Source organism: Penicillium rubens (assembly GCF_028828025.1).
Source record: "Penicillium rubens strain IBT 27055 chromosome Unknown utg000001l_segment0_segment0, whole genome shotgun sequence".
NCBI lineage: Eukaryota > Fungi > Ascomycota > Eurotiomycetes > Eurotiales > Aspergillaceae > Penicillium > Penicillium rubens.
The window spans coordinates 1,434,988-1,455,481 of NW_026890599.1; the positions used below are offsets into that span (position 1 = coordinate 1,434,988).

A 20,494-nucleotide genomic window follows, 5' to 3' on the forward strand; every position below is an offset into this window, starting at 1 on the left:
CTTTAAGAAAAGTAGTGGTTGGTAATTTTAAAGATTGCTACCTAATTCTATCAGATGGAATATATATTCATAGTAGTACTTATATGGTATATACTTTCAATCTATACTACTAAGCTGTAAATAGAATACTGAATAATACTGCCGAAATCTGCATACTTTATGCATCTAAACACCTGGGCAGAGTTCCATGTTTGTCATATTTGGAGGGCCGCCCTCTGAGGGCAAGAAAATCACCACCCGACCCGCGGGCGGGTTTGAGGCCTACTTGTGCATAGGAAGCACTATAGATTGCTGCAATCCAGTTTGTTCCCTAACATTAGGCAAATAAGGGGCCGCAAATTTCGTCATGCGTTATGGGCGGCTAGCTCATACAGTAGACATGATCGATGGTTCATATTTTTGCGGATGTCGAGGTCGCTAGAGCTGAAGTCGTATTCCTAGGAGCAAACGGTAGGTAGTAAGAGCGATAATCCGTTAAAAATCAAGCGGAAAAAATCAGAATAAAACACTAATGGATTGATAAACTATCTAATTAGGGGTTCTGAGATATTCCTAGATATTGTAGAACTAAAAATTGAGGGTTGGATATTTTCCGGTATCGTGGATGCAAGACTCGGGCGAGTTGAATAGTGGTATAGCTGTAGAATAATAAAACCAATATGGCCCCACAATGAATTTGCCTCCTACAACATAGCTGGACCGACCGCCAAATTGATAACGCCAGCCTTCGTCGAGGGGACAACGGTCAAGAGTTCTAGTGAACAACTGCATTTGGTTGGGGCTAGCGTGGTGCATTTTATTGAGGTGAGCTGCTGACTTAGCTGCTCCCGCGGGCGGGCGCTCTGTTCGTAATAATCAGGATTATCACCTGGACAGGCGACACTCATGAGCGAGTCATCCAGCTTATGTAATGATCAGGTGACGCTCAGTGAGCGATTCTGGTGATTATATAATACTCAGCGGCGTGCTCAGTTTTACTCAGTGAGCAAAAGCGGCTAGGGTAAGCACTAAAACGGAAAGGGAAAGCCATCTCGCTCGGCCTAAAATCCGGTGTATATGAACTCACCCAAAAGAAGTAAGAGGGGAAGCACGGAATACTGGTGACCCATGCTAATATTTCCCCCTGTGGTCTAAAATACTTGCCATGTCGAACCCCTTTATAAAGCGGCACGGGAAAATCATGGCTGGAAGTCCATATACGTATATTGTATATTATAAGCACATCCATGTATATACCTTAAGATAACTTGAGTTATCCATCTACTGATGCCCATAGTTAACCCTTACTATGTGTTGTAGTTTACTTCGGCCCCCGGACCGAACCTTCAGTCGGCGGAATCTCGGGGATTTGTCTCGTGACATCCGATAACGCGGAGAACCACACCTCAGGTCTATCAACATAAAATGCGCCATGTCTCCTCATATCTACACAGAAGGATTGCCTGAAGAACAGACCCCAGTTCCCTCATGGGGGGCTCTCCCACTCAACCTCTATCTTCTTGTAACTCCTCACCTAATGTTTCATGCGCTATCAAAATGATTGACGTTTCCCAGGAACAATGGGATACTCCTTACCCGGACTCGCCCGCCTAACGAACTACCCGACCAGCGGCGCAAGCGTCTCGTTCGCCAATGGCTGAATCTTGGGACGATGGGTAGGGAGGTTAATTTTGATTACCACGTTTTCGCGGCTCTTTCCTGTTTGCACTTTATCGCTCCTCCTCCTATTATAGATCTTTTAATCCCAGATCATATAGCCCTACTACAGCCGCACTAGAACAGAGTCACAGACGTACGCGCCCGCCCAGCCGTCCACTACGCCTAGACTCGCTACGCCGCTACGCCGCCGGTTACAAAGCATGGATAGGCGCCGAGGGTATGTGGATCCGCACGAACTACGACGCGGAAAACGAAGAAGCCCACCAAATTTTGTGGAACGACTATATGGATATCTCTCAAGTTATCGGACCCGACTCACTAGTCCTCGTCCCCCTTTTCCGTCCCTTCCTCAATACTGAGGTCAGACATCATTTTTCCACTCCAAGCTCAGACATCTTTGACAATGCCCACAAAATGGGCCACCGAGGCCGACTGGACCAAACATAGGGACACAATAATAAGCTTTTACCGCCAAAAGTCCCTTGCAGAAGTCATGGAGCACATGCAACAAGAACCCCAATTCCGAGCTACGTAAGAGCCCCGTCTGTCTTCAAGTTCAACTGGCTTAAAAGCTAAACCATCCGTTCTATAGAGCGCGAATGTATAAAGCGCGGTTGAAGACATGGCGTATTAGCAAATACACCAAGCGGAGCGACAAGATACCACCTGCAAGCGTAGATGCGCTACTGTGTCCCGAGCCCCAAGGCGACCAATGCCTAGCGTAGACTCAGCGCTCGGAGCACCGGCCTCCCAGCAGAAAGTGCTGGATTGCCCGAAGATTCTAGAGAGGTACATCAATGTGAACTCGACTGGCGGGCGATGGGAGGTGTCGTCTACATTCATGGCCTCGCTCCAACATAGCGACTGGTTGGCACAGATTACGACAGTCAGAATATTTCTCAAAGGAGGACGGTTACAGGACGGGTTTCGACTACTAGGTGGCTGTTTTGAGGCCTGCAAAGCAAACCTCAAGACAGAAAGTCCCTTGCTTACCTCTGAAATCTTCATGGGCGCTTTCCAACTTTTCACCATCTCGCCTAGCTTAGGATGGTCATTTTTGAAGTATATTCGCGACCTAAGCGGCATCGTTCTGAATATGGCGCATCCGCTGCTTCTACTACTATCCAAGTATTTGACCTTGGACAAGGAAGCATTTGCGAACTGTAGTAACCTATTCTTGGGCTTTTTCCTCGACCTTATGGCAAGATGTGTCCCAGGCTGGGACCAGTCGCACCGTGGCGCACTATTATTGACAACCGGTCGTATTTTCCTACTTAGTCTCATCGAGTTCTCACAGTATGAAGAGTTGACACGGAAGTCTAAAAGCCACGAAACCATGCCTTTGTTGTTGGGTCAGCAGGTCCTACAATATCAAGGCCAGTTGCCACCCGCAGCCATGCGGTCAGACACTGTCGCTGTATTCCCTTTTCCCAGCACGAATCAAGGTGGTCGAGAAATGTGGAGGTGTTAATTATTTGTCATTTGAAGTCCTCTGATTCATTAACGGGGGATGCGTTGTAGTCCCACTTCTGACCCGTATTTAAGGCACCAAACCTAGCAAATATTCTTTGTCCTGGACTTTGGCATTCGCATTAATTGTATTTGTTCAAATTGCATTCAATAGGAGAGTCAGACAAGGAATAATCTGGAGTGTCGCTTTCCCATATGTTTTAGCCTCTCCCCAGCCAGGGCCATGCTCGTCTTCAGCATCATCTTCTTCCCGCTGCATCACTAAATCTGACTCCGAACTGGGATCACTGCAACAATGTTCCTGTCCGTCACGGTGATCGCAATGATGAGGTTGACAATACGGCCAAAACCACAAGCCCTAAACCACCCATCCTTCCACTTCGCCTTCCTCAACAGGCTCGTGAGCCACCTTGAAGTTCATTCCATAGGTTGCATCAAAGCTTTCCTCCTCCCCAACACAAATCAAGTAAGCCATGCGAGCATATCGTGCCGCCTGCTTTGCACTCTCAGGCGCAACCCCAAGCAGAGTCCTCCAAAGAATAATCCACGCGATAACAAGACTATCCATAGCCTGCCCCCATTTCTTCACAACAAGCGGCCCTTCCATGCCTCCCTCAATCACAAACCCAACTGCCGCGAGAGCCTGAACAACAGCCTCCCTAGCTTCATCCTGCTGCATTAAGCTGTCATAAACCCCAGCAATCATAATAAGCGGTTCCCACAAACCAAGACGCAACACCTGCTCCAACGGGCGCCGATACGTCTCAGTTAGACGATCAATAAGGACTTCAGCACGGCTGCGACTGTACTCAGAACTCTTTTTCAGCGCCATGGCAATCTGCGCATGTTGTCTGACCCGCATCTCGAGAACATGGGGCTCGGTCGCCTTGATGTCGACGCAGATAGTGCAGGAGCACTCGAAGCCCCAGTGGCGGAAGTCCATGGGCCGATTTTCCGGGGCAGGGAGCAGATACCAGATTGTTAGTTCGGTGTTTGCGGGGATATCGGTGGCTGCGCGGATGATCATCATGTCACCAATGAATGCGTAGTGTGCGTTGCTCATGCATGAGTGGTTGATCATTGAGGCATAGGGCCATGTGCCGCAGTTGTGCAGCCTTCCGGGGCTACCGCTTGCGTCGCGCGCGTCGCGGATATGGTCTCCTCTCGAAGATGTTGGGCTGCCGAAGCTGTTGAGGGAGATTATGCGGGCGACTTGGAATCTGCAGGTAAGAAGAGGATTTGTTAGCTTTGAATATTTAAGATGGGAGTGTCTCGTGTGTTAGTTACGTGTCTACCACCGGCTTGCCATCAATGAGGCCTGTTGAGACCTGTCTGAATCCGTTGCTATGGAGGTCAGTTATTGCTGCTGCCAATGATGGGGTTTTGCACAGCTTTTCGATAATCAACGATGCGAGTGCGAGTTGGCCTCCTCGGGCGGTCGTCCGCGTTTCGGTGTTGACATGGAGGGTGCTGCTCCACCTTGGCCTGCTATGGTGCTCGGTTGCGTATGCAAAGGCTTTCTCGCAGAGAAGCAAATCGCCGACTTTGACTGCCTCTGTTGTGAATAGGCCTCGTCCCTGAGACTCAGTCTGTCTGACTGTCACTGGGCCAATCCATGTCGCATGGTCCAAGAGTGGCGGGTGTGTTTTCGATGCTTTCTCCTGCATCTTGCTGAAGTTGTATATGCCCTTCTTTTGCTCGACAAGGCGCGCAATAGCTTCACGAAAATCGTTCCTGGCACTGACGTCTTCGGGGTTTTTCTTGCAGAGTTTCGTGAATTGATCGCAGCTTTCCCGGAACCTTCTCAGGCGGTACAGGGTTTGGGCTTTGCCCCTAAGGGCTTTGTCGGACTTCGGGCCTGGGGGAACGGCATCGAGATCGCGCAGAGATGCATCCCACTCATCGACCTGGAAGAAGGCCAGGCCCCGGTAGTACAGGAGGTAATGCTTCTCTTCCTCTGTCGGCGAACACTCCAATCCTTTGGAGTAACTATCATTGTTGTCAGCGTTGTTGACTATCGAATATCCTACTGGGACTTTACCATTCAGTGGCAGAATAGAATTTTCCTCGGTTGAGGTACTCGTTACCCATGCTTAGCCAATCCCTGGCCATCCACTGAGAGGTTTCATGCTCTGGAATCCGCTCTCGCCAAGCTGATGGGACCATCTCGTCGAAAAATGGGATGAACATGATATCAGAAACATGATCAACTCTGACAACGTATTCAGTATCAGACATGGAAGTCAGATATGGCTCCTTCACAAGTAAGATCTGCCCTTTGTCAGCACAGCCATCCTGGCAGCGGAGCTTCTCGTTCAGCATCTGGAGCGAGATTGCGTCTTTCTCTTCGTCTTCCACAATGGCCATCACCGCACCCATGCTTTCGGCCTGGGTAATTGATCTGACTAGAATGTAAGAGCCCCTATGATGGGTTTCAAGAAGCAAATCTTTCAGCATGGCCTTTTTCAGGCCTTCCAACGGAGCGAGACACGGTGGGTAGATGGGAATGGCAAAAGAGACATCCACCGCACCGCCGCTACTTTGGCGGCGCGAATGTTCCTTGTTCGTCCTCTGCCAATACTTGAATTGCTTCGAGAGTTCATCCCGTGTCATCTTTGGTTTGAAGGGTGTTCCCCTGAGGGCCTCGGCAGCTTCGAGGGCACGGTTGTGCTCGGTCAAGAGCTTCTCGCCCTCTGGGTCCTGGAGGAACCTGTCCATCTTCGAAGCTGTTGTTCTTGTTTCCAGGGTTTAGTCTACTGATGGAGCAAACAGTTAATGGAGCTCGAATCTTACCGATGATATCGAGGATAGATTCGAAATGAGTGGTGAAGCAAAGTGATTGGGCGATGTGAAGGCTAGCTGCATGTGAACAAACAGTGAAAGGGCAAAGCACGCGAGGAACAAATACGCGTAGACATTGAATTATTTGGTCTAACCCAGCAACTGCGACCTTCGAATGTTCCGCCTTGGATGATACAACCTGATTTGTGGACCTGAGGTTCATACCATCTTAAAAGTTTGCCTAGATAAGGCCATGGAACAAAAGAAAGTGCCTCTCCATTTGCATCAGGCTATTCTAAAGACATGGAAGAGGCCATATAGCGTTTTTATGTCGAGAGATGGAATTAAGCAGTCTGTTCTCTTCTTGTTTCTATATACTACATTCCAATGAAGTTAATGGCTGTCGAAGAGATTTTATTGCCTTCGATATGAGAATCTGGACTGGGCTACAAGATATAGCATTGAGCAAGACATGGTATGGTAGCTTGTACGCTTTTCATTCGTGATAGCTTCATATAACTCTCTGGATGTCCACGGGTAGGAACATTGAAGTCTATCACAACTGGTATTTAGTAGTTTGGCTTTGTCTGTTCCGTTTGACTCCTTCTTTTTCCCCTTTATCTCAATATGCTGCTTTCCATAATGATCCTTTTCGCTTTCTTAACATCTCGTAGAACATATGGTCACTTACATCAAGGTAATATAGAACGTAAAGCTCTCTCCAGGAAAGTAAACAGGGTAGCAACATACAAGGCTTGGTTCTTTAGTCCACTTTTGCTTCATTGTCACTGCTGTATGAAGCTAGATTCATTAACAGTGCTCTAATGCTCTATCAAGGGCAGGATTACTTTATCATTGCGCAATTCCCTTCTTCGTATGTGTAGGGAATTTCCAACTTCTGTTCTAGGACATGTTCTAACATCAAGTTACCCCAGGTTTGCCACATGATAATAAAAGTCATCCTGGCTAGTCCCAGACCACTGACATTTCAGACTTCACACCACAATCCACCAACCGCCCTTCCAGGGTTCGCACAGAAGGATACAACCAACATCGAGCACAAACAGGGTTCTCCCTCGAGCTGCACCAATACAGAATAAATCTCTCTCAAGACAGACAGAGAAAGAGCAATCAGGCTCGTGTGAACGACACACGAGCTAGTTCAACATGTGTCTATTTGTCGAAACCCACTACTCCAATTGCAAGCATACATGCTTCGAGCTCTACCTCTTTTGCCGCGAGATCCTCCGCCAACTAAACCGTATCAACGACCCAGACCAGCGCAGAGACTACGCTTTGCCATTTGACCCCGATTGTCCTACCTGTCAGCCATACACAATCATAAGTGCTTCGATCGCAGAGAGCAATTATCCACAGCAACACTTTCACACTTATAACCTGGGTCATCATGGTCCTCAGATGGTTATGCCTGGTCCTCAGGATCAATTCTCCAATGGACTGCCTATGCAGTATCCGCATTCTCAGGGCCAGCCACCATTGAGTCAACAACCTGCTGCTCGACCATCAATCCCTGGCTTCACATACATTCAGGGTCCAGTGCTCGCTAGTACCATGAGACAAACCACCCTTCGTCCGGATGTGAATGATCTGAGTGAGATTTTGGAGAGTAACATCGTGCACCAGATGATGGATTTGGTGGAGAGCTGTCCTGATTGTACTACAAAGGCCCTGTGATACCGAATTTTGCTTGTTAGAATATGGGTTTGTCGCTGGAGATGCAAATGTCTGATGATGAAGTGATATGTGTAGAATCCCATTGAAGGTGTTTTACTGGACGATATGGAAGTTCGACGAGAAAATAGCACTCAAAATACCAACGCCATTGTCAGCCGTACGTGGACATTCGAGTAAATGCGAGGTTTTAATTGCGTATCCATGGATATGTATGATGATGAAGAAACCCGAAATATTCACAGTGCTGCCTAATACAAAAAACCAACAGGATGGGCAAATGTCAAGTGTTGACTGTCGTTTAGTGGGCAGCACCACATCCACAATCATCAGGAGATCGCTTCCTGAAGTCTCCATGGTAAGTGTCTAGTCCCTCAGTATGGAAATTCAAGCCTAGACGATCACCCATCCAGTCGTATGATTGCAAGATTCCAGACTTGGTGTCCTGTAGCAACTTCGTGACGTTGTCGACATCCAGGTCAAGATAGTCCGCGAGGAAGTCTCCTACGTCGGTGTTCTCGTTGTTGCCAACCAACGGCCAAGCACCCTTGGTAGAAGACGCGTATATGTTCACGTCAACGGCTATAACAGAATTAGTATACTATCATAGGTCACTGCTGGAGACCATCTTACCAGAATGTCCATGAGTAGTCCAGCCGACCTGAGCGCGACGACTGATCATGTCCGTGAACACATGTTCAGTAGCGATTTGGGGGTCCGGGTGGAGCAAGGCATCTACTTCATCATCTGTAGCATCATCGATGCCAAGCCCATCCTTAAGAGTCTTCCGGACCCAAGACTGTTTAGCCGAATCCTTGGCATCCTTACCCGGCCCAGAAAGGTATTCTTTGAGTCGAGCCGCAAGGTATTCACCAGAGTGATTTGCCTTGTCCAGGACACCCGGAAGCCACAAATACTCGGGGTAGCTCTTGTGCAGCTGTCGTGCTGCGGCAAGACCGCCGGTCTCGTGGTCAGATGTGCTCACAAGCACACCAGGAGTGGAGTCATTCTCTAGGAACTCTAGCGCGGCAGCAAAGGCCTTATCATATGCCAGCACCTCGTGAACCTGAGCGGCAGGATCATTGCCATGGCCAGCATGGTCGATGCGAGAGCCCTCGATCATGATAAAGAACCCTTGCTCACTGTCCTCAGTGGCCTTACTCATGGCCTTCAATGCAGTGCGAGTCATCTCCTCCAACGAGGGATAAGTATCATTTTGAGAACGTCGATCAATCTCGTACGGGATATCCCCGCTAGCGAAGAGGCCTAGCAGCGGTAAAGTGGCATTATCGCCGCCCTTCAGGCTGTCAAAGCCCGCACGGTCATCGATATAGCCAAACCCATTCTGAGAAGCAACCTTGAGCAAGTCATGATCATCGCCACGGCAACTGCCATCCTGTGAGTTCGGCAAGAAATGGCAACGTCCACCGCCAAGCAGAAGATCTACTACCCGGCCGAGAGGATGCTCTCCAACTTCTTGGGCGGCAATCAAATCTTCGTAGTTCCGCAAATTGGCGTGCGCGGCAAAGCATGCTGGAGTCGCATCCGTCAGGCGAGTGGTCACAACCAGGCCTGTCTTATACCCCGCCAACGAAGCTGCCTCGAGCACAGTTCCACAAGGCGAGTGGTCGGGAAGCACTGAGATCGCAGAGTTGTAGCTCTTGCGACCGCACGAAAACGCGGTCGCTCCAGCCGCAGAGTCTGTGACCAAGCTAGAGCTTGACCGTGTTCGCGAAGTTCCAATGTAGTGTTTATCCAAGACAAGAATGTCGTCGAATGGCAGATCATCCGTGTATTGCCGGAAGCTTCGAGTCAGCGAGAGACTAGTAGGCCCCATGCCGTCGGACACCATGAAGATCATGTTCCGCTTGCCCGTCGGCTTGCCTCCAGGGCCCCAGGTCGTATTTGATGAGTGATGATTGTGAGGCTCCGCTGAGTTGTGTGGGTACATCACAGCCAGTACAATTACCAGGATCGTTGCAATAACGGCCCAGGAAAATGCTCCAATTTCCCGCCAGGAAGGCCAGGCTCGTCGTTTGTCTTCATGGTCCGTTCGCTCCCCAGTCAGAAGAGCGTAGTCCTCCTCTTCATTTCGGACTGAGGAGCCGTCATCGGAGGATAGACGGGGAGGTACGAGGGACTCTTCCCTCGCCATGGCTGGTGGAAAGACAGAATAAGAAAAGAGTGAAGACAGATGTAGGGAGGTCGGCAACTTCGATTGCGACGTTCCAAGGTTGTGATTGACTCAAGTGGACCCTTGGGGGCGGAGGAGGAGATAAGGATAAGATAACAGGGCTCACATGATACGTCACGTTCCTGCATCACAGCCTTACCTAGGTAGGTCGCGTGAGATGTAACTATGCAATGTATAAAAACATAAAAACTACATCTACCATTCCGTACGACCGGGGAATGTAAGGAGCAGAATTGTTTCATTTTGAATCGGCCTAAGCCATGTATTTGAACCATCTATATAGTACATGCCATACTCAAGATAACTCATAACCCTTAGAGAGGCCTAGCCTTCCACCCAATAGGAATCATGGCAGCGGCAATCTCATTTACACCGCGCTCCGTAGCAAGCAGATTGAACTGCGCGGCCGCATTCCGGGTATCGAGGATATCCACCCGAATGCCCAACGAGTTGATGTTACGCTTAGTCTCGGGCGAGAGCGGGAACATCGTGCCACCAACACCCAAAATGAGCATATCTGTTCGTTGAACTGTTAGAAAATCGAAGAACAATTTTGTGGCCAAGCTTAAGTAAGTCATCCGTGGGTGAAAGCATATATTCGGGATCAGAAAGAAGAAGAAAAAAAAAAAAACAAGACATACCAGGCTTTGGCCAGACAAGATTCAACAACCCCCAGACTGACTCATCAAGCTCAAACTGCCCCTTGGAATTGAGCATAGCATCCTTAGCAACACTATCGTTCTCTGCGCCCTCGACAGCCTTCCACGGCCGCCACGCAAATGCCTCACCGCCGACCAACAACAGCCCATTGCCGTCGGTGAGCTTGACACCATTGTTAAGGTGGAACCCAGAATCAAGACATGCGTCAATGGCCGTCGTCGGCGCGGGGATGTTGCCCAGCACGTTCAACGAATCGAAGTTGGTCTGGGTGTCCTCTTTGGACTCCGGGCCGCGGTCGCGGCTGACGGGTTTGTGCGCGTGCGAGCGAGGAATCATGCGGGTTGGTCGGACTGGTGAGCTATAGTTCCGGCGTGTTGAGGATATTCCGCTGCTAGGGTTTGAGACTAGGCATGGTGCTGCGGTTGCTGATGGAATCTGGCAGAATCGAGTCAAGTTCGAGGTGGGACGGGTGTTGACTAGGGAGGTACGCAAGACGCGCAGGAGTTGCGGCGATGGTGAATGCATTGATGCGGTATGTTCGATAGAGGGACTCGTTCGGTTCGCTTCTGTATTATGTAGCCTTGTAGTGATGTAGTGGCTCGGATAGTGGTTAGTGTCACGTGAAGTAAGGCTTTCTGGCTCCGGGGTCTTGGCTAAGAGAGGCTAGCGGCACACCTGGCCTACACGCTTTAATGTTCCTTTCAAAGAGGCTACTCATATCACGCCCTAACACATAGCAACTATAGAAATAAGAACGGTTGGGCATTCAAGGAAAACCGAGAGTGGCTCTGTAGAGTGAGCATGGACTTGAGTGGAAACCCTGGTGTATCAATGCAGGCAACAAGTAACTAGCCATTGTCCACGTTAATTGAATTCTTCTTATTAATATTGGGCCTATCGATTAATCTATTTTGATTTTGCAGGAGTCCCAACCCTGACTCTCTGCGCCTGGATTCATATGGAACAAAGACAAGAGAGACGATAACATCGTACGCGTCGTAAACCCAAAACGCCAACGAAGAAAAAGAAAAAGAAAAAAAAGCAATGATGAAAAAGAGGACGATACCTGGAGAACGAACCGGAAAATGACAAATAAGCAGAGAAAAAAGAGCGTCACCCCTCGATATGCGACATCAAACTTCATGTCACGCTGCCTTCGATCAGTACTGCCTCTGGGTACTTTCTTGTTATGGAAAAACGTATGGACATGTTGAAGGTTAAACAAGTCATTCCCTGTCCCTATTTAGCGGTTCAGGCCTTGCTGATTTAGTTGTTTTGGCGACCGAACAAGGTTGCGGTCTTCATCCGATTGACTGGAGCTGTCATCACTTGTGGTTGCAGTGCGGATTCGCTCGGCTAGGACCTGAGCTTCTGCCATAGCCTTTTGGGCGCGGATCTGCTTACGCCACATGCTGTAGTATCGACCCTTCATAGCCAAAAGCTCTTCATGGGTACCGCTTTCGGCCACTTGACCCTCTGACAAGACCAAGATGCGGTCCGCGGTAGTGATGGTGCTGAGACGATGAGCGATCACCAGCATGGTGCGACCCTGTGAAAGAGTAGAGAGCGCCCTCTGGATATGCTCCTCGGTATCTGTGTCTAGAGCTGCAGTTGCCTCATCTAAGAGAATGATGCGAGGGTTCTTAATGATGGTGCGAGCGATAGCCACACGTTGCTTCTCGCCACCGCTCAGCCGTAGGCCACGCTCTCCAACCTTGGTGTTGTAGCCATCGGGGAAAGCAAGAATCTTGTCGTGGATGCTGGCGGCCCGGCAAGCCTCGTACACATCTTCATCTGAAGCGTCCTGGTTGGCGTACTTCAAGTTGTACATCAAAGTCTCGTTGAAAAGCACAGTATCCTGAGGCACCACACCAATATGCTGACGGAGTGAATCGATCGTGACATCCTGTACATCATGTCCATCGATACAGATGCGTCCATTACCGGAGTTATAGAACCTGAACAAGAGGCGGAAGACGGTGGACTTGCCTCCGCCAGACTCACCAACCAATGCGGTGGTGGTTCCCGGCTTACAGTGGAAGGTAAGGCCGTTCAACGCGGGCTTGCGCGAATCGTAAGCAAACTCAACATCCTTGAACTTGATGTCACCGTTGCACATAGCCAAAGGTGTGGCACGGGGGCTATCGACCACAGTTGGCTGCTCACGGAACAATTCCAGCAGGCGTTCGGCATTGATTAATGCGGATTGGATAGATCGATAGAACGTGCCAAAGAAATTGAGCGGGCCTTGGAGTTGGACCATATACGCCAGTAGAGACACGAATTTGCCTACAGGGCGCTGACCAGTAGCAACCTGGTATGCACAAATGAAGCACATTACCAATAATCCCATCATAAACACGGTGTTTTGACAGGTGTTCAGCAGTGTTAGGGAGAACAGCACGTGGTATTCGGCCTTCTGGAAGTCACGCACGGCGCCCCGGTACCGGTTGAATTCGTACTGTTCGGCGTTGAAGTATTTCACTGTCTCGTATGAGACCATAGAGTCGTTCCTAGAAGGAGCATAAATTAGTCCCACGCATATCTCGGATGAATAATGAATAGCCGTGTTCCGAACTTACTTGACAGCATCTTCTTGTCGGGAGGCATTGACCATCTGTCTTCTGATCTCGGCTCTCCACTGGGCCATGCGAATAGTGACGTAGAGATAACCAAAGGTGGAAATCCCGACAGCTAGAGCATAGTAGACATCGAAGGAGACCAAGAAGAACACAATCGCAATCACAAGGTCAACAAGCATTGGCACAACCTGAAAGGTGACCTGTTCAAGGAAAGTATTGATCGAACTGCCCTTGCTCAGGGCGGACAGGACTTCTCCGGTCTTTTTTCCGAGATGGAAGTCTAAGCTGAGACTATGAACGTGTTCGAATGCCGCGGTAGAGAGCTCCATGTAAGAATACTGGCTCACAGGGATCCAGAGGCTAGAACGCAGAGAGCTGAGCAAGCCCTGGCTGCCCTGCAACCATCGATACACCACATACAGGCAAATCTGAATCCATGGCACTTTGAAGTCATCACTCTCACTACTCTCCGCAAGAGAACCGGTAATAAGTTCGATTTGGTAAGGCACCAAGACGTTAACGATTCGCTGGCATATGAGGAGTCCAAAACAAAAGGTGACAATTAGTTGCAGGCGGCGAGACTTAGACGGCCACAGGTATGGGAAAAAGAGCGAGTAGCCGCTCAGGTACTCCCACCAGCTAGTGGAAGGAAGAGTCGTCGGACGCACCCATGGATCGGTAGGTTTGGATGTTTCGGGGTGAGGAGCTCCGTTCGTCGAGCCATATGAATGGCCATTGGCTTTCCCGTGTCCATTCCCATTGCCGTTGCCGTTTTCTGCACCACCGGAATCCAAAAGCCCCGTAGCTTCTGTGGCTCCATTCGCCCGTTGGCTTGCCTTCGCGTGGCTTTTCATACTGAACGATTGGCAGGCGTAGAGAAGTACCAGAGCAAACAAAATAAGGATGCGTATACTGTTTGATCCCACTTCCAGGGACTCCCACAATGTAATTCTCCTGCGGACCCGACCTCCTTCTGGGTCTCCAACAATTGGCTCATGGTGAACCGAGGTGTAGATTGAGAGGGAGGTGCTAACAATAACCAATTCGATCGGGATGGCGACCGACCAACAGACAAACTGGGCGAGAGTAGGCGAGGGAGATGTGTCTAGCATTGCCATGAGCAGCACTGAGTAGACGAAGAAGGAGCCGACGACGTAAACCTGTGATAAAAGTCAACGGCTGTCGAGGGACACCAAACCATTCAAGTAGAACGTACCACAAAGGACTGCCCTCGCCACCAGTTCTCTGACCTGGCCACCATCACATGTGTGATATAGATAGTTGCATCGGCAAGGAAGGTCAAGATAACGGCCGCGGAGAGCAAATTGAAAACTCGTTTGACGTTCCGCGAGAACTCCTGGGATCTGTAGGCGGGGGTACTTCGAGTTCGCTGAGGGAGTGGCCGCCCTCCTGGGCCAAAGTATTGAGCTTCATGCTTGCCAGCTTTCTTCGCAGCGATGGTAGTATTAGCCACGAAGGCTACGACAAAGAGGATAAGAAGAAAGATTGGATAAGAGGTGCGCAAGTATTGGAGCAGCTCAAGGGCTGCATGGGGATCCATTGCCCACTAAATATCCCAGAAATGAGTGTCTCAAACAAAGTCCATGACAAAGTCCTCCCTCGAACGAAAGGTAAAGAAAGGGAGGCCGGGTTCGGATCGGAAAGGACTGGACGGGTATGGCGAAAGATCGACGCGAGGAATGGGGGAACCCAAGAAGGGTTTGGAGAAACAATAGGTTTTCCACGTGGAAACTTCAATGTTTTTAGAAGTAAATTAAAGATGAAGAAGCAGAAGCAAACATAAGAAAAGAAAAGAAATGTATGTAATCTTTTTTTCTTCCCTTATTATTTCCCTTGTTCTTTTTTTTTTTTTTTTTTTTTCCCTACTGTCTTTTTCTTCTTTTTCGCCTTCTTAAGGTTTCTCTGACTCAGAAATGAAATAACCTTGGAAACTCTTTAAGCCAAGTATAAAAAACGAAGTGGCAAAGAAAAGGGTTTAAATATAAAGAATAAACATCCAAATGCCTGGAATGACGGTGTGGATTGCAGGTTGCTGCAGCTAAAAAAATAAAAATGGGGCAACTGGTATAACTCCCCCCAAGCTTCCGAGGGTCTCTTTTATATCTATATCTTCTTTCTCCTTCTCTTTTAGGACGTTGTTTGTCTACGATGTTTAGAAAATCCATAATATACAAATTTAAATTAATCTAAAGACTTTCATGCCCAATGGTCGAAGTTCAAATCGTCCTAGAGTGAAAAACAGGGGGGTAGTAAATGGATCGTCGATCGATAGATCGAGAACAATCCGCGCATATAATGACTTCACCAAACTGCCAAGATAAAAAGAAATAAAAATCATGAAAATCATGAATGATGGGATCATCTGAACGCCCTGTCAAATCTAAATTCCTCTTCTTTTCTCCGTGTGTGACCTTCAGCTTGGATTGGTTTGTCTGAACTTGTTTATGTATATGATTAGCTGAATGTCTCACACTTTTTGCCTCTTGCTTAGTATCTTTTAGTCACTTTCGGGCGCAGTTCATTATGGATTGGCCACCGATCATAGTACTCTTCGTATATGTACGTATATTTTGTATGTCATCTATGAAGATCTCTCTACCTAGGTAGATATGAAATATGGATATATCTTCCCCATGTGTTTCGTGTCTCACGTCCCGAAGCCCCGGTCGAGGTAAGACAAGTCAGAATCGCATTCTTCCATTGCTTTATAGATAGTACTGTATATGTAGGTATTTTGGTCTTTGGACACGTTACCCTCGGAGAAAATACATAAGATCATATTCCAATCTGATCTCTCTCATGTGTTGTCTTCTAGACCGCTCTTAACATGTGTTCAGGCCCGATGGCCTTCAAAGGGTAAAAGGTAAGGTGCATTTGAGAAATCCATAGATGTGAAAGGGGAAAAAAAAAGACCAAGTACAACTACCTGACTGGTGCCCTATATGTGAGGCATAACAACCAAGTGATACTATATACTATATCGTACATATTAGAATGGTCAATCGTCAATGTCAGATAACCGTAAGGCTTAGATCGTCCCGAAGTCGGTGCCTCAGGGATCTTTCCCTCACCGCTTGCATTTCGGTGATCTCCAACTCTCCGCAATCTTTCTCACTCCAATTCGGTGGTCGTGTGCCACAATGGAGACCTGGCTGTAAACGATGTCGGACCTCTCAGGTTCGCGATCTCCGATCCCTCCCCCTCCTCCCCCTCCGCCACAGAAGTACTCCAATCGCGCCGCGAATGCCCTAGCTAGATTCGCCCAACCTTTCTTCTCGGGCTCGAGACCACCTAGTCCCCAAAGCAGTCGTGTGGATGGTCCCCGGTCGATCAGATCCAAATCACTGTAAGTGTTGCATTCTCACACCGCTCTGATACCCCTACTTCCCTGCTTCGCCCTTTGTTTTTCACGGATGCACCACCCCCGCCATTTGGTCATCGGAGCTAGTATGATCGGGGAATTGCATTTGAGCCAATAGAATCTTCTGTTTTCTAATATGATTCTGTAAAGACCAGGAGAACCGCAGACTGTGACCCACAAAACAGGCATCGCAATCACGGCTTTGGACATTTCGCCTGAGCGGACACATGCGGTTATTGCAGGCAAGGAGATTCTCAAGACCATCCAGGTCTCGCCAGACCGCTCGTCAGAGGAATTCAATATCCGCAATGCAGTCATTAGCTATGCGTCTACCCACCATGATGCGGGCGTTTCGATGCCACACAAGGACCAATTGAATGTGAAGGACGTAAAATGGTCACATGGCAACTATGACCGGATAATCGCAACTGCAGTCGCGAATGGTCGGATTGTGGTTTACGACCTACAGCGGCCCGGCCTCCAATTATGTCGATTCCATGGTCACAACCGCCAGGTGCACAGGCTTGCCTTCAACCCCCATCTTCCTTCTTGGCTCCTCTCTGGCAGTCAAGATGGCACAATTCGGATGTGGGATCTGCGAGCCGCCTCTGCAAATCGGGGGACTTCCACGTGCGGTAGCAAACATTCGTACCAGGGCAATAGCGATGCCATCCGAGACGTCCGGTGGTCTCCTAACGATGGAGTCATATTTGCGACTGCTTCAGACAGCGGTGCGATCCAGATGTGGGATTATCGAAAGGTCAACGCCCCATTGATGAGAATTGCCGCTCATGATCGCCCATGCTTCGCCGTGGACTGGCACCCAGATGGAAAGCACATTGTCAGTGGTGGCACGGATCGCCAGGTAAAGGTCTGGGACTTTTCTTCATCTGCAGAGCGACGACAGAAACCTGCATTCCAATTCCGAACGCCCCAGTCGGTCACAAATGTGCGATGGAGGCCTCCTTCTTGGGTTGGCCAGTCTCCTGCCTCGGGGGAATGGCAATCGTCTCAGGTTGTCACGTCCTACGACAAAGAAGATCCACGCGTTCACCTTTGGGATCTCCGTCGCCCACACATTCCATTCCGTGAGTTCGATCGGTACGATGCACCCGCCTCGGATCTGCTCTGGCGCTCCAAAGATCTTTTGTGGACTGTCGGCGAGACCGGGGCCTTTACCCAGACCGATGTTCGGTATGCGCCAACTGTGATCAATCGCCGACCGATGTGCTCCGTGGCCTGGAGTCCCAATGGCGAGTTTGTTGCGTTCAGTCAACAAAGACCCAGGCGACGTCCTCTGGGAGTCAATGCCGCTGAATTTCTACGGCCCGAAGAAGACGAGGACAGCACCGGTGAGAGATCACTGAGTCAAAGCCCCGCAGATGATATCTTCGATGAAGCTATTTTGGCCACATCCCTTCGGAATCGGCATATCAAATCGGCGGCGATTCGACCATCCAAATCCTTGGGCAGTACTCCACCCGGGGCAGTGGATTTCATACCCGTGCTCCCTCTAGAACAAGCATTAGCCAAACTCGCAACCCCAATGCCTAGCCAGGTGGGGATCATTACAAGTATTCCGGGTGCTACAAACGACCCAGCAGTCTTCCGGTATTTGGCAAGCCACTATGCACCGTTGATGAATGAGGACAGTGAACATAGAACACAGACCGACGTGCTGAACTCTTTGATCGAGTCACTGGACCATAACGCTGGATGTGCAGATGAGGTGTCCCTGACTAGACTGGCTCAGACTTGGAGAATTGTCAAATTCGCTATTCTTCAAGAACTCGAACGTAGAGCTAGAGATCATCCAACAAAAGGTGGCCAGAGAGACAGGTCATCCAAGGATGGAGGCTTGATAGACAGGCCGCGGCCCGATGATGGTCGACAAGACAGAGTCAAAAGTCGGTTGTTCAAAGGGGTCATGGAAGCGGTCCCGGAAGCTGAGAGCTCGTCGAATATGACCACCCCTCTTGCGCGACCATTGCCCGACTCCCCGAAAGACTCGTGGTCGAGCACTGATTCCCAAATCCCCTCCTTGGGCGATGGAGCGGTCGACATTGACCCTCTTCCGCCATCAGTCTTGAGTGATCATAATGGCTGGGGGATGTCAGACCGTATACCCTTGCCGCGTGGACGACAATCATCAACCGATGATGCTGATTCATCGAAATATCTATGGGACCCCATGCAAGAAGACTTGGACATAGAGCAACGATCTGCGCCTCGGGCAATTACCGGCAAAGCAGATTGGCGTCGTCGTGGTCATGCAGACTCCCCTCAGGAAAATTCCGAGGATGACTATGACCAGGAGCTGGAGGATAAGCGTGCAGCGATCCGTGACTACAAGCAACTCCCCAAGAAACCATTGACTCTTGAATCGTCAATGGAATCTAGTCGGCCTCCTCGTACCGACCGCTATAGTCGACATGATTCTTCGGAGAGTTTTCCCATGTTCTCTACGTCCACCGATAGTTCGCACCCCTCCAAGTCTATTGGTGCGTCGTTCTCGTCTACTGGACAATTTGAGGCATCCAAATCTCTGGATGCTGGTCAATCTGCGGCAGCGCTGAGGAGAGGATCGCTTCTCGCTTCTACACGCGAGGAGTCTGAGGACGAGCTCTTTAACCAAGTCATCTCAGAGACTGATCAACTTCATTTGGAGCGCCCGTCGAGCCCTCCCCCTTTGATCACAGAATCAACCCCCCTTGAAAGACAGCAATCTTTCCCACCAGATGATACACCCTACCCCGACACCATGCCTTATTCAGTAGGCGGTACCTCGCGAGTCCAGATCCCACTCACGCCAGACGGAACAGACTTGAAACCGTGGGGTATTGAAGCGATTCTGAAAGAATCAGTCCGATATTACCACAGCAGCAGTAGCTTAGTCGACATTCAGGCTGCGGCCCATCTTCTCCACAAGCTGCACGTTCTTTTCCGGGACTGCGAACAAGTCCTGCCATATGAAGAATGCGAAACGGTTTTCAAAACCTACAATGAGCACCTTATCCGGCACTCGATGGACCTCGAGGCAGCAGAGCTCCGCTTATTTTGTGTATCAACATACCCTGCCGTCTACGAGTACGCTCAGACAGATTCATTCATCAACGTCTACTGTTACACGTGTCAGCGACCCTTTGAAAATCCCACCCAAGATAACAGCCGCTGCTATCGCTGCAGCACACCTCAAGCACCATGCTCTATTTGCATGAGCCTTGATCCACCCCCAGAATGGGTTTCATCTACGGTCACGAGTCCCGACCCAGACTCCGAAACCACTTCAAACCATTCTTCACAATCCTCAGTTCCCACTGAACCCGTCCCAGCGTCCGAGATCGAGACTCTCGGGCCCTTCACTGTACCTCGGCCCAAAGGCTCTGCTCTCTGGACATGGTGCCAAGGTTGCGGCCACGGCGGCCATCTAGCCTGCATCACAACCTGGCTCGTCGACATCTCAACCAGCGAAGGTGGATGTGCCACAGCCGGCTGCTCGCATGACTGTGGGCCTGGCCCACGTCGCGAACTAAACCGCCAAGCCCTGCAGGCGGAATCCAAGCGTCGTGACTCTGCTAGTCGCTCCGCAGGTGTCGGGCTCGTCAAGCGTGATCCCTGGACCAAGGGTGAAAGCAAGGCCGTCGAAAAAGTCCGCGGCATGTTGGGCGTTGCTGGCGTTGCCGCTGCCACCGGTGGCAGTGGTGCTGGCCCGGTCACTTCGGCAAACAATACTTCTTCTCCAACGCCGGTTTCGCCCGGCGCTATGTCGCCTAAGAGGGTGCGACTTGTTACCCCGAACGAGCAGGAGAAGGAAAGTGTTTCCTCTCGCACGGGTCCTTCTTCGAGGGACTGAGCTTGAACCTTGGGTAACGTTCCATATGTACTACTATTAGCGCGTGTTCTTACTTTTACGTCTTCTCTTCCTTTCTTGTCTTCTACTTCTATTTGATTCCCCAATCGCGATGCTTTCAATGAATCGATCTACGGATTAAACACATGCATATCTTGTACAGTCTTCAAGTGTATTTCTCCGTAGTCACGTACTACATGTAGATAGAATGTGTTGTATGCACA

At 49.6% G+C, this 20,494-nt stretch overlaps 8 protein-coding genes across 8 annotated transcripts; 4 read left to right on the forward strand and 4 right to left on the reverse strand.

Annotated features, from left to right (window-relative positions):
- Positions 1–1,632: 1,632 nt before the first annotated feature.
- Positions 1,633–2,106, forward strand: N7525_000576 (uncharacterized protein; the record flags this gene model as incomplete). Its single annotated transcript, XM_061211621.1, has 2 exons — positions 1,633–1,655; positions 1,758–2,106. The coding sequence occupies 2 exons, from the start codon at positions 1,633–1,635 to the stop codon at positions 2,104–2,106; spliced, it is 372 nt and encodes a 123-aa protein (XP_061070847.1).
- A 265-nt stretch (positions 2,107–2,371) lies between these two features.
- Positions 2,372–3,130, forward strand: N7525_000577 (uncharacterized protein; the record flags this gene model as incomplete). Its single annotated transcript, XM_061211622.1, has 1 exon — positions 2,372–3,130. One exon carries the CDS (start codon positions 2,372–2,374, stop codon positions 3,128–3,130), a length of 759 nt encoding a protein of 252 aa, XP_061070848.1.
- A 357-nt stretch (positions 3,131–3,487) lies between these two features.
- On the reverse strand, positions 3,488–5,847 carry N7525_000578 (uncharacterized protein; the record flags this gene model as incomplete). Its single annotated transcript, XM_002562211.2, has 3 exons — positions 3,488–4,349; positions 4,417–5,118; positions 5,171–5,847. The coding sequence occupies 3 exons, from the start codon at positions 5,845–5,847 to the stop codon at positions 3,488–3,490; spliced, it is 2,241 nt and encodes a 746-aa protein (XP_002562257.1).
- Positions 5,848–7,077: 1,230 nt separating this feature from the next.
- Positions 7,078–7,605, forward strand: N7525_000579 (uncharacterized protein; the record flags this gene model as incomplete). The annotated part of the gene is made up of 1 exon (XM_061211623.1): positions 7,078–7,605. The coding sequence occupies one exon, from the start codon at positions 7,078–7,080 to the stop codon at positions 7,603–7,605; it is 528 nt and encodes a 175-aa protein (XP_061070849.1).
- A 298-nt stretch (positions 7,606–7,903) lies between these two features.
- Positions 7,904–9,757, reverse strand: N7525_000580 (alkaline phosphatase; the record flags this gene model as incomplete). Its single annotated transcript, XM_002562209.1, has 2 exons — positions 7,904–8,184; positions 8,236–9,757. The coding sequence occupies 2 exons, from the start codon at positions 9,755–9,757 to the stop codon at positions 7,904–7,906; spliced, it is 1,803 nt and encodes a 600-aa protein (XP_002562255.1).
- Positions 9,758–10,110: 353 nt separating this feature from the next.
- Positions 10,111–10,981, reverse strand: N7525_000581 (uncharacterized protein; the record flags this gene model as incomplete). The annotated part of the gene is made up of 2 exons (XM_061211624.1): positions 10,111–10,313; positions 10,438–10,981. 2 exons carry the CDS (start codon positions 10,979–10,981, stop codon positions 10,111–10,113), a joined length of 747 nt encoding a protein of 248 aa, XP_061070850.1.
- Positions 10,982–11,699: 718 nt separating this feature from the next.
- Positions 11,700–14,599, reverse strand: hmt1 (putative vacuolar ABC heavy metal transporter (Hmt1); the record flags this gene model as incomplete). Its single annotated transcript, XM_002562207.1, has 3 exons — positions 11,700–12,969; positions 13,039–14,198; positions 14,255–14,599. 3 exons carry the CDS (start codon positions 14,597–14,599, stop codon positions 11,700–11,702), a joined length of 2,775 nt encoding a protein of 924 aa, XP_002562253.1.
- A 1,621-nt stretch (positions 14,600–16,220) lies between these two features.
- On the forward strand, positions 16,221–20,273 carry N7525_000583 (WD repeat protein; the record flags this gene model as incomplete). The annotated part of the gene is made up of 2 exons (XM_002562206.2): positions 16,221–16,405; positions 16,571–20,273. The coding sequence occupies 2 exons, from the start codon at positions 16,221–16,223 to the stop codon at positions 20,271–20,273; spliced, it is 3,888 nt and encodes a 1,295-aa protein (XP_002562252.2).
- Between the last annotated feature and the right edge of the window lie 221 nt (positions 20,274–20,494).